This window comes from Camelus ferus, chromosome 1, assembly GCF_009834535.1.
Source record: "Camelus ferus isolate YT-003-E chromosome 1, BCGSAC_Cfer_1.0, whole genome shotgun sequence".
Classification (NCBI taxonomy): Eukaryota; Metazoa; Chordata; class Mammalia; order Artiodactyla; family Camelidae; genus Camelus; species Camelus ferus.
The window spans coordinates 93,218,503-93,231,041 of NC_045696.1; the positions used below are offsets into that span (position 1 = coordinate 93,218,503).

At 35.8% G+C, this 12,539-nt stretch overlaps 1 protein-coding gene across 5 annotated transcripts in view; it reads right to left on the reverse strand.

The window, feature by feature from the left end:
• MME (membrane metalloendopeptidase) overlaps nt 1-12,539 on the reverse strand; it is a 93,255-nt gene that overhangs the window by 34,042 nt on the left and 46,674 nt on the right. For all 5 annotated transcript variants that reach the window (XM_032485887.1, XM_014562383.2, XM_032485900.1 and 2 more), the window contains exons 10-16: nt 11,553-11,654; nt 9,709-9,845; nt 9,506-9,599; nt 8,223-8,351; nt 7,356-7,454; nt 4,719-4,799; nt 3,296-3,399 (exon numbers count right to left, since the gene is read on the reverse strand). In XM_032485887.1, coding sequence (XP_032341778.1) covers nt 3,296-3,399; nt 4,719-4,799; nt 7,356-7,454; nt 8,223-8,351; nt 9,506-9,599; nt 9,709-9,845; nt 11,553-11,654 — 746 coding nt within the window. The remainder of the gene's footprint in view (nt 1-3,295; nt 3,400-4,718; nt 4,800-7,355; nt 7,455-8,222; nt 8,352-9,505; nt 9,600-9,708; nt 9,846-11,552; nt 11,655-12,539) is intronic.

A 12,539-nucleotide genomic window follows, 5' to 3' on the forward strand; every position in this document is an offset into this window, starting at 1 on the left:
TACACACTTCATGAGATGGGCAAAACAAATGCACTTAAAGGTTTTCATCAGAAAATAACATGACTCAATTTCTGTCTTTGAAAGTGAATGCAGTAGCATGGAGAATTAGCTGAAGGAACACGAGATGACTGATGATAAGATTAGGAAAATATTGTAATAACTCTGGTGAGCAATGAGAAATGTCTGAATTAAGGCACGACAATGGAGATGGTGAGATGCAGATCCACACCTCCCCTGACAATGCCTATAAAATAGTTTAAGTAGCAGCTGGAGGATGTGAACTTTTGGGGGGGGGATGGGATTTGAAGTAGACATCACTGAGATGTCAGGGATGATAGGAAGGTCTCAGTCTATGATGATGGGTGCCTGGTTTCTGTCTTGGTAGCAGTAAGATGGAAGTTGTTGGAAAATAGGGTGAGAAGGGGAGAAAGATGATCAATTTTTGCCCAAAAAGGCAAATGCTGAGTTTGTAGGATTAGTGGAACACCTACATGGAGAAGTTTCATAGGCAGTTAGACATTTGGATCTGGAGCACAGCAAACAGACCTGGGCCAGACACAAATATTCAGTGGTTATAGGAGAAGATGTAGGAGATGCCAATAAGTACACAAGTTTGCCCAGTGACAGTATGTGGAGTGAGAAAAGGTCCAGAAGTTTACTATTTGGTTAACTGACTGAATTTATTTAAATTAATTCCTGCCTTGAAATTTCAAGGCATCATCATTTCTCTGTAATACCCTACAATATAACCCTACTATAATCAACAGCTTTTCTTATCTCTGTCTCATCTATTGTGGGTATGGACACCTATTTGTCCTGCAAAATGTTGGGAGTGAAGACTTAGGCATCTAAAGATGTAATTCTCTGAGAGGTAACTACTGGCTATGTGATCAAAGTAGCAATAGATGTTATCTGCCTGAATATACACAGTGAGGACTTGAGCCTGATGCTACATAAAAAAGGAAAGAAAACATAGTGACTTTATTACTATAAAGCAGGTGCTAAACAAGTCAGAATCATTGACTATAAGAAATCTCAATAAAATAGGAGGGATTTTATTATGTTGTTTCCTAAAGGATGCAGTCCTAATGACTGAATGCAATTGTTGTCAAAAGTACTTCCAACATTTTGGAAGACAAAAAAATTAATTTTAAAGATAAATTGCCAAATTAAAGGTATCATCTTGCAAAAAGGAGTAACACTCAGGTGTTCGTGTGACTTGAGAAGGTGGGTGGTACTTAAGAAGAATACTAATACCGGGGTCCCCGCCTTATCAGCAAGTACATCACAACCTAGGGTGGTGGGGTTGGGGAATCAACACTACTGCTAATGCTCCCCAGGTGACTCTAAAGTGCAATCAGAGTTGTGAACCCTTGTCCTCAGCATACAGGCAGAAGATGGGGAAGGAAGGAAAACTAGCCTGGTGTGGCAGAGAAGACCTAACAAGTTATACTGCACTTGTGATTAACTGTCGGAAGTTCATGGAAAGGATCCGAAAAGAATTAATAAGCTATGCATACCATTGAGCAAACATTCATTAAAGTATTATATATAATTTTTGCTTTTGATTATTTATCATGAAGAGAAAAGGACTCAGAGAAAGTCAACACATATGATGAAAAGGAATGAAAACTGCACACTGTCCTACAAATGATTATGGAACTGGGACTATGTTAACTTCCAAAGAAAACATCAAGCAATAATTCAACAACTACTTTTAAAATTATGAAGAAATCTTCTGGTGTCAGGTGGGTGCAGATTATATTAGCTATTTTCAGAAAGCATATTTGATGATATTTGTAAGTAGATATTTTATGCAGAACTAACAATCATTAAATGTAAGTCTATGTATTGTTAAGAAATAAAAATATTCAGACTTCTAAGAAGCTTCTCAGATTATAAATTTACCTATAGGGTATTTTTTTTGATGATTTTTTGTTGGTTTCTAGAGACAAGATACAACAACTGATTATAACACCAACTGTATGTACCTGTTCTCCTTTTTCCCTTCCCACCTGGGACATTAAACGTTCTGACATTTGCCACCCTGTGTTTAGCACCAGACAACATAACATCAGCTCCAGTATTTTTTTAAAAAGTCAGAAAAAGAAATCAGTCTCTTTCTCAGGGTACCTGAAGGGTTCAAAACGTTGTTAGGTATGAAAGTGTATTGGCATTTCCATATTAGGAATTTTGTCCAACCTGTACTCGGTTACTGAGAATAGTCCTATTATCAAATAGCCCCTCTGTACTTTGTACCTTTCTAGGCACAACAGTTCCCTCCTGGGATACAGTTTGTCACATCAGTCTTCCCTACTGATGTGCAACAAAATATAATCAAAGTTCACCTTTGATTCTCCCAGTTCCAAATGACACCTGGACTTGGTCAGTATTCCAAAATATTAGCTTAATAAACGAATGAAAGAATAAATGAATGCATGAATGAACCAAGCACTTCACTAGCATGTTATTGTGTCAGTTACCAGAAAAATCAGGTTAGTATATTTACTTTTCACTTACTCACTCATTCATTAATTCAGTTTTAACTGAAAACCTCCTACGTGTTCAGCACTATGCTGACTGGTCCCCCCGTTCCCTAGGAGCTAAAAGCCTAGTGGGGAAAAAGTCAACATTAGCAGTTGACTTTTATGACTTTTATGTGCAGAAACACATACGCTGATAAATATGTTAGACACATATTTATGTGCACAAACACATATGTTGATAAATATATTAGACACATCCATTTAATTGAAGAAAACCCCCCGCTAAGCTAGTAGTTACTATGAAGTAACAACGCCACTAGTGAGCAGAGATTAACAGCATCAAAGGCTAAGAATGAGGGTGATCCCTGGCATCTCATATTTGGCCACCACGTGGTTGAGAGAAGTGTTCCAGGGAGCACTCTAGGAAGGGGAGGGAGTTGTGGGATGATTGACTGATAGAAAAAACATGGGGCTGAGGGCAGACGATAAATCTGAGTCCAGTAATTGTAGCCTCAGGGAAGACCTGCAGGAACTACGGTTACTCAGGCTAAAGTGTTACTGAGAGCCTTGTGCACAGACAGGCAACGATACGAGAAGAAACCAAAGGTAGCCTGAGGACACCTTACTGAAAAAATTTAAGTCTGGTTAAATCCCTGAGCCACATTTAGTAATATCTGTAGATGCTCTTGGACATAGTCAACAGAAGGAGGACATTACACCTTCGACACTGTTCTAAGTCACGTTTTTTCTCTTAATCCAGCAAAGGCCCTCTTCTGCATGAACCCATTAGAAAACTGGAATATACATACTCATCCTTGTCCACCTTTTCTCGAAGCTTCTTTAGTTGTTTATTTTGGTTGAACTTCAAGTTTTGAACTATGTTCTCAAAGTATTCATTTTCTTTGTAGCGCAACTATATTAATATACAAGATTTGGAGAAGATATTAAAACCAGTATCTTTAAAATTTTTGCAAAATAACACAGAAGATATTTTCTTAAGTTCTACCACTTAATAAAGTTAACAGAGAGCATTAAAATTTAACCAGAGAATTTACTTCCGATTAGCCTAGTTCTGTATTACAGGTCACTGCTGCTCTGGCTGAATCACTACTTCAGTCTACTCTTTTGTAGTTAATCAAATAAAACCAAGTGTCAGACAGGCTTTATTATATTGATATTAATCCTTGCATGACAGATGAGATAACAGCGAATTCTTATTTAGTACATACCATGTGCCAGGCACTCTTCTAAGCACTTTATCTATCACATTCTTTTAATCTTCATAATAATCTTAGAAAGATGAGCTGTTATCACCATTTTAAAGTTGAGTAAACTGAGGCACAGACAGTTAAGTCTCTTGCCCAAGTTAATAAGTGATGGAGCTGAGATTTGAACCCTAGGAATTTGAGTTTATGTTCTTAGCTAGTCAGTGAGTGGTTTAGCTGATATGTGAACCCAAGCAGTTTAGCTGCGAGTCTATGTGCTTAGCCAGTAGACTCCTGCCCCAAGGGCCCCGGGACTCACATGCTACAGCCAGCTCACTAAAAATAATAACAAATAAATAAATAAATAAAGCTTTTCTGCAAATGGAAAAATGAAGAAAGGATACTGTGCCTTGCAAACTCCTGTGTTAGGCAGCAATCAACAGATTAGAAGTCGCTGTCGTCTCTGCATCTAGGCAAGGATCACCTTGTCACCAGGGTTTCAAGTAGTTGTGGTGACCATAAGGTCAGCAACAGGACCCTCAGCTGAGTCTGAAATCAATACTGTAGTGACTTCAATCAACTGTTTTCTTTTCATTGTTACATTACTAAAGGGAATAAAATAGTTCCCCATTTTCAAATAATAGATATTTTTTTTAAATAGAGAAGGAATGACTTGGTTTATCCAGTAGAGGAATTATTAGAAAGTGGAAGGAAACCTGGAGGCGTGTGAAAGATGAGATAAGGAGACTGAGCACTGCCTTAAATTGAAATGTCTATGGCTCTTTAAAACACGCCAGATTTTTCCTACTACTCTTAAAATGGAATATATGGAAACCAAAATAACAAAAATCAAATACAGACCAGGCTAATGAAACAAAAGGCTAAAACTAAAAGAAACAGAGTTCTGGATTCAGTGTAAAGGTTTTACGTAGTAAGACCTCTGGGCGTAGGCTATGTCACGTAATTTCTGGCCGCCACTCCAGCCAGCCCCAGGTGCCATCAGTGCAGAGTCTTCACAGAGACTTACCTTGCGGTATTCATTGTTCAGTTTGCTGTCGTTTGAAAGAATGTCATCAGGATAGCCGATTCTTTCTTTAATTGCTAAGGCCTATGAGAATTATAATACTGAATGTGAGGATGATTATGAACTCTCAAGTGCAGACACTGTAATCTGCCCTTGACTGGCAATTGAATAACGTGATCCAGACGATTTACTAAAAGAGTATCTGACAACACTTAAGCAGAGATCTTTGCAGTGGCTTCTTCCTAGGTTTCCAAATAAACAAAAAATAGTTCCAAAATTTACCTTCTCATACCCCATTCTCATAGGCTGCAGCTTGCCCAAGAAAACCAAAATGCAAACTGACAAGTCAGTGTTCCACATGTATTATACTTTTATGAACTTCTTCTCAGAAAGGCTTTTTTCTTCAATTGTACAGGAGGGGTAATATTTAGAACTTCCATTCTGGCAGCTTATAATTATCTTTCCACTTCACTGATTTGGCTGAGAAAGCAGATGTGGGCTTACAGGTTTAGTGCTAATATTCCTCCTGAATATTGGTTCCTGGAGTTTTTATATTCTCCATTGGTCTCCAAAGCCAGTGTACAGATCTTCCCAGTTAAATGAATGACGTTAGTTAAATGAGTAAAAAACAGGGTTTTCCTTGCTATATCAACCCACATTTACCACTTGCTTACTACCACTTCTATTTTTATTATTTTAAAATTGTTTATTTTTATTGTTTCATTATCATCACTTATTTAACTACTTGCTATTTCTATTTCCATTTTTTAATTTCTCTCATTTTTCACAAAGATATTTGACTTTTGATTTTATCACATCACATTGCTCTCAAATAATTTAACTAATTTAAATTTTTCTTGGGTTTTAAGCCTGCATCTCTGAGTTATTTGGTTTGCCATCAAATGCATGTGGTTTTGTTATAAATCTGTTTCATAAGCCAGGATTTCCCCAGTAGGGCAGACAAATGTGTCACTAAGTCAATTAGGCCAAGCCCCATTTTCTTTCTACATTGGCCCCTTCTCGATGGTACTTTACTTTCTAAAAGACATTTCCCCTCCTCCAAAGTATTAGGAATACAAACTCCACAGAAATAAGAGGTACTACAGAGGATATATTGTCAAATATTTGGGGTAAGTCCTGTGACAAAAACATTAAGCAGGCTTCTTCACTGAAGGACTTCTTAGACTCTAAAATTAGGTAATTGTAAGTGTCCAAGAGGATAACTTATTTATTCATTCAATTTGTGTTCAAGGGTCTACAACAAGCCAGGTACTTTGAAAGGGGCTAAGGATGCATGCTAGGCAAACATTTCTGCCCCTGGAGAGTAACTATAAAGGTCAATGGTAGGCAATAAATTGGGTATTAACTCTCAAGTGTGAGGTATGGTGCCATAAAATCACACCCTGGAGGCACGTAACCTAGTCTAGGGTGGGATCAGGGAAGCCTTCTTGTGGGAAGTATTTCCTAAACTCTTTCGACTATGGGACTCTCACAGAGCAACTTGCAGGCCTAGTGTTTGGTGATACTACCTTGGGAAATGATGATCTAGAACAGTTTAATTGGCTACATCAAACAGAACCATGTCATGATAGTTAGAACATGAAAAGAGCAAATCCAATCTGAACTTCTGAGGACCCAGTCAAAGTGGTGGAAAGATGGCTATACTATAGTGCCTAAATTCTAGACCTGACCCACCCAGGTCTCTGTGGTAGCTGAAAAAGATACGCCTTGTATGTGATTTAATCCTGAAAGAGAACTAGACTACAGCCTGAGTCTCTTATTATAATAGATTTAGGGACTCTTTCTGTGTAAGTTCAAAGAATGGTCTGTTTTTCCTGCTTCCCTAACTACAGAGGAATAATCAGGTTACAGGCAAATACTGCACATAAAGCATACAGTTTTCATTGGACATGTTTCTTCGAATTTTATGTAGTTATCAAGAAAATGACCATAGTAAATCTAAACCTGAGAGTTCCTTAGACATCTCACCTTTATTCTAATGCAAGATATTAAAAGTCCCAATAAAAGATGCACAATGGGATAAACAGGAATGGTTATTTAAAACTCCTTCCACATCCCTCTAACTGTAGGTCACCTTATAGCACTCAAATAATGCACCTCTTTACATTTGTTTGAGTAGAAGTTTAGTATTTTTCTCCCTAGATCATATAAAAAAACTAAATTGGGTATGTTTAAAAAATTGTAGCTGGAAATGTGCATTAAAAATTGAGGGGATATTTTTAGACATTGGTAGAGGTCTTTTAAATATGTTTTTTAAAAGGAGGAAAAATACGAACAACTGATAGATAGTATCTTTTAATGTTCTCTTGTTCACACAAGATTTTCCTCTTGTTTTCTGAAGACTTCTTAAAAGAATAAAGGAAAATTGGAGATATTTCTAAGTTTTGAGTTGAACATGGAGAGTAGGAGCTAGTTACAAAGAAATAATAAGTGATGAAACTCATTGAAAAAAACATCTTCATCCATGAAAACTATTCCTGAAAATATTACCTCTTAAAGGAGCTTGTTTTTATTTTATGCAATCTTTGATTACTATATTTTTTCCCAAAATTTCTTAACAGTTAAACTTTTCTTATAAAGAGATTTTCCCTTGAGAGTTAGCCCTGCCTTGCTTTTTACCTTTTCTTCAGCTTTCTTTTTTGTTTCAGCATCCATCCAAGTAAGGTCATCTAAAGTCTGAATAAAAACTTTCCGGATCTGTGCAATCAAATCCTCAACCTCAAACCAAAAGAACAGAAGACAAATTTAGGCCACTAATTTTTTGTAACACAAATTTAAAACAATAGAGCTATAAGCTCTCTTTATGTGATTCAATGATATGTAAATAAATGTAAATTTATAGACAAACTGTGGATCTAAACAAATGGATATATATGGATAGTTATATTTTTAAAGCAACACTGCTCCTATCAAAACTAATGATTAAATTGTTCTTAATGTATACATTAATAAAAATCATCTTTAGAATGTAGTAGTTTCCATTATCATGAAAAAAGAACTAACATAAAATATTAGCTGTCATTAGTGGTAGTAGTTAAGCATGAAATAGCATTTAAATAGATTCTTTCACCATGACTTAAAGTTCCCCGTCTTCATTTCAGTAACAATTAAAAAAAAAAAAAAAAAGTACATGTCTTATATTTCAAATAAACCCTGGCTTATTTTCTAGTTTTTAAGAAAATACTAATTCTTGGTCAGTTTTACAAATAGAAGAGTTTATAAATTACCATCATTAGAAGAGGTGACTAGGGATTGTGAATACACTGTTTCTGGAAAATGGACAGTTGGTTTGGGGTTAAACAATATTAGGATCAGAAACATAACCAGGCCCTTGGGGAAGGGAGGATGAGATTTACTGGGAAACACTCGCAAACTGTGATTCAGAAGTTCCCTGCCAATTAATAAAATTTTAGCCAAATTATGGACTACTACTGCAATTGCTCATCAGTGAACAAATTCTGATAGAGTACTGTGTGAAAACATTACCACATGTTTACTCTCTCCAGAAAATGCTGCTTCCACATAAAGCCTTCCCACAGCATTCTCCATGTTCCCATTGACGTAATTTGCACAACGTCTCCAAGTTGCTGTTTCTGATGTTGTGCCATAAAGAGCCTGTAGGAGAGAAAAAGGAAACGGCATTTGACCAGGAGTAGAAGGCTGGAGGGTGGTCAGAGCACAGACGTCACAGGACTCTAGTCCTTATGTCTCCTAAGTTCTTGAAACATTCATTGCTTCTCCTCACAAGGCACCATGTCCATGCATAGGATAAAACGTAATCCAATTGAATTACTCCTCACATATGATCTGGAAATAAGGTATACTTTCAGTAGCATGTCCTAGTAGAACTTTTGGCTATTACAAGTTAATATCCTTCTAGATGGCTTTAGAAAAAGATGATAACCCCATCCCCCTCAAAAAACAAAATAACACTGCCACCACTGCGTAAACATAAGTATGAAGTAATGTTCAATAAATGTAACGTGGGAGAGATCTGGTATCAAGAAAACACATTCCTGTTTTTTAATTTTTTTGCTGAACTTCCAGCACTTAGAAGAACTGCATGTGTACAAATTGAAGTACCAGTAAAGGGATTGACTTATATAAGGGAAATTTAGCAAAAGGACCATTTTTACATTCTTTAATCTAAAAAATACGTCTATGTTTTCTTTTAAAGGATAAAAACTAAAAATTTCAAACAATCAGAGCGATATTTCCTTTTCATGACACCAACCAATACCCTTGGGAGAATTTCTCCTTCCTCAATCCCCCTTGCCCTGTCGCCTCACAACAGGGCTAAAATGGCGACTGTTTAAATAATGTAGCTACAGCCTAACAAAAGGCCTTAAAGTTATCTCCAGGTACGTATATTCTCAGTGGATTATCCACATCAATGTAGTCCATCTGTCTGCATGTCTAGTGTGCTATGAGCAGCTGAAAATCAAATTAATTGAGATAGACATCCCTGAAATTACTTTTAACACAAGCAAAAAGCAAGCCAGTATTCTTTCATGAACTGCTCAAATAACCAAATGCACCTTCTTCCAGGGCAATTCAATCATGGCACCAGAGTAGACAATCCTAGGACAGCAGAGCCCACGAAAACTGGCTTTCCTGGGCAGCATAGCTTAAACATGGTCAAAATGACCAACACTTGGCATTTTGTCTCTTGACAAAGTTTACCACAGTCTAGCAATGTACATGGCAAGCCTTCATAACCATGTGTCTCTTTATGCTTTAAGTCTTAAGAAAAGAGATTTTTTCTTCACCTTGCGGAAGGCATTTCTGGACTCCTTGTAGGTTCGGCTGAGGCTGCTTACAAGATCCATTATGAATCGCCAGGACATTAAATTTTGAAGATCTCTGTATAAAAAAACCCACCACCCAGCAACAAAAAAGATGAGGCTGCAAAGCTTCTAAAGAGTGATATTAAATGTAAACTTTGAGGACATGGTCACTATGACATACCTACCTGGCAGAATATTTGGTAAGAATGGGCTTAAGTTTGATTAAATATTCTGGAGCATAAACAACCACATCTTCCTCATTTGAAATATTAATATTCACAGTTGACATGATTTCATTTGTGAAATTTGACCAGCTGAATGGCTGGAAAAAAAAGCAGGCACAAAACATTCAGCAATAATGGATTTCTCTCCTTGGTTCCAAGACTCAATCATGGTTAAAGGGTCAGACATGGTTACAGTGTCAGTTGCATCACTATATAATTATCACAGTGGTCAGTTTGATATTTATTTGGGGTTTTTCTTCAATTGCTTCAATTAGTTTTTGAATAAAAATTAGTTCTGCAGCATGATTATTTAAACAGCAGAATTGAACCAACCATTTAAGAGCAAAAGCAAAGCCTCTAAGTGTAGAGAACACAGAGCTAGAAATTAGGCTCAATGTCATATTCTTGGTCTAACGAACATTAAAAAAACAAAAAAAGAAATTCAGCTGTAAACAAAGTTTCCTAGGTTTACGTAAAAATTTAAATGAATATAAAGTGTTTATTTTTTTAAAAGTGGATATTAATAAACAATCCATTTGAACACACTAATACCTCTCAGTGGAGATCGTGCTGTAAATGAAAGCACACTATTGTCCCAGCAGAGGTATGGCACAACATAAGATGGTCCAACAAAGACAAACAAAGTACATTTTAAGCTATCAATAGTGGGTCTATCCGTGTGCAGTTTTTACAGTTCAGGAGCTGGGTCTGGAGCTGCCAAAAGATGGAATCCTATCTATTATTCTTTAAATGGGAATTGTAGTTATTCAACCAACAATGGATATAAGAAAAAACAGAAATGAAGGTTATGGAAATCTTGCTGAAATGCCACATTTCAGTGTTTGAGAATGTTTATTTGCCAGTATCTTGGGCTCCATGATTATATAAATATATAATGTATGTATGTGTGTGTGTGTGTGTGTGTGTATATATATATACGTGTATATATATATATATATATATGTATATATATATAAATACACTGCTTATTAAGTATGAGGTGCTATGTAATTTCTTGATTTCCTTTGGTGGTTTGGATCATTCTTTCCAAACATATTTATTAAACATGTATTATATTAAAAGTTCTATGTAAGAAATTCCTAATTCAATGAGTTATGCCTTTAAAAAGTCCTCGTTTACTGCAATTCCAAAGGGAATTCCATCACTGAATGTGGTGGTTTGTAGATTTACTATGAATGTTGCTTCATTTCCCAATCATGGGCTAGTATACAAGAATATATGCATAGCTTTAAAAGAGATTATTAGATACTAGCTAAGGAATTACAACTAAGCAAAAAAATGTCAATTGATGTTTATAAATGGAACCTACAGACATTTTCTGTTTCTTTTGTTCTATTTTTCGATTATTGCTCTGAACACTCCCGTTGATGGCTTTGATGAGAACACAGCAAGTTCTATGAGTAAATTATCCTTTTTTGGAGTTAAAAAGAAATCTGGTACTTCTATTATTTAACTGTCCACCAGTAGCTATATAATGGTCTTCCAGAAGGATTTCCAGTTTTGATGTTTCCAAACCCTTTTTTTCTGACAGTTTCTAATATAATTGCACAGCTGCCTGGAAAGGACTTTTATCTTTGAAATTCACCCTGACTAAATATAAATATAATGATTTCAAATAGTTTTTTTTCAGATCTTTTCATGAAGTCAAATGGTTGGTGTCATCTAAATTCATTTTGATGTTCAATTTATTTCAATAAATAAGAAATCATTGAAGTTTAACAAACTGCATTTCAACCTTTTAATTTTGGAAATGGCACAATAAGAGAGTACATAAAACTACTTACCTCCCCATTGATCATTAATGAAAAATTACGTTGGATCTGGGCTAATGTCATTTTGTTATAAAGATGCATTGGATCATTTCGATCTTCAGATCTAGTTGTAGCCTATGGATTTAATTTTCGACTGTTATTTTAGACTAAGAACTCTTCAGGAAAATATAGCTATACATAAGGTAAAAAGAAACATAGGATAGGTACAACATAATTATATATAAAGTCTTTTCTGTATTTGTTTGGGAATTTATTTTGTCATATCAAGAGGAAGAGACAAATAGAAGAGATATTAAATATATTCGGTTAACAATTACCAAGATTTGGCTGCAGTGTCGAGTATAAATTTCTTCAAAAATCTTTTTGCATTTTGATAACTGTCAAACGCCACACGCAATACTTGCAGGCCTCTTTCCCTCTGTGGCTAATGGTCAGCTCATTGTGTCTGTGACTGTTTCACATTGTAGTGACTTTCTGAAATAGTTATCTCCAATTTATCTCTCTAATACTCTGTCTCCCACCACCGCCTTTCAGGGTCCCAGTTAAAATTCAGACAGGAAAAAAAAAAAGCACAATGATTTCTACAAGAATTTAAAGCAAGTAAGACAGAGAAAATTCCTAGTACATAGCACAGTTAGGTGGCAAGTTATCTGAAGAGAGTGCTAGCAACTACTTTTGTGACTGTCCTCTCATGTTGCCTCACAAGTTTGGTGCTATCAACAGGATCCAGTATTATTATGAATGTGGTTTTTTTTTTGTTTGTTTTTCTGAATCAAAAAAGAAAATTTCAATAACCACTCCTCAACTAGTGGTTGAAAGGAGTAAAAGCAATTTTAAGTGAGAAGGGACAAAAATAAAAGTGGGAGCTATTTCTCAAGTGACAATGGCTCCAATTTCTCTTTTAGGTCTTGTTTACATATTTATTTAAAAATTATGCATGTAACATCTGCATGGAATAACATGCTGGACACCGTTAGAGATACATAGGTAATTCAGAGA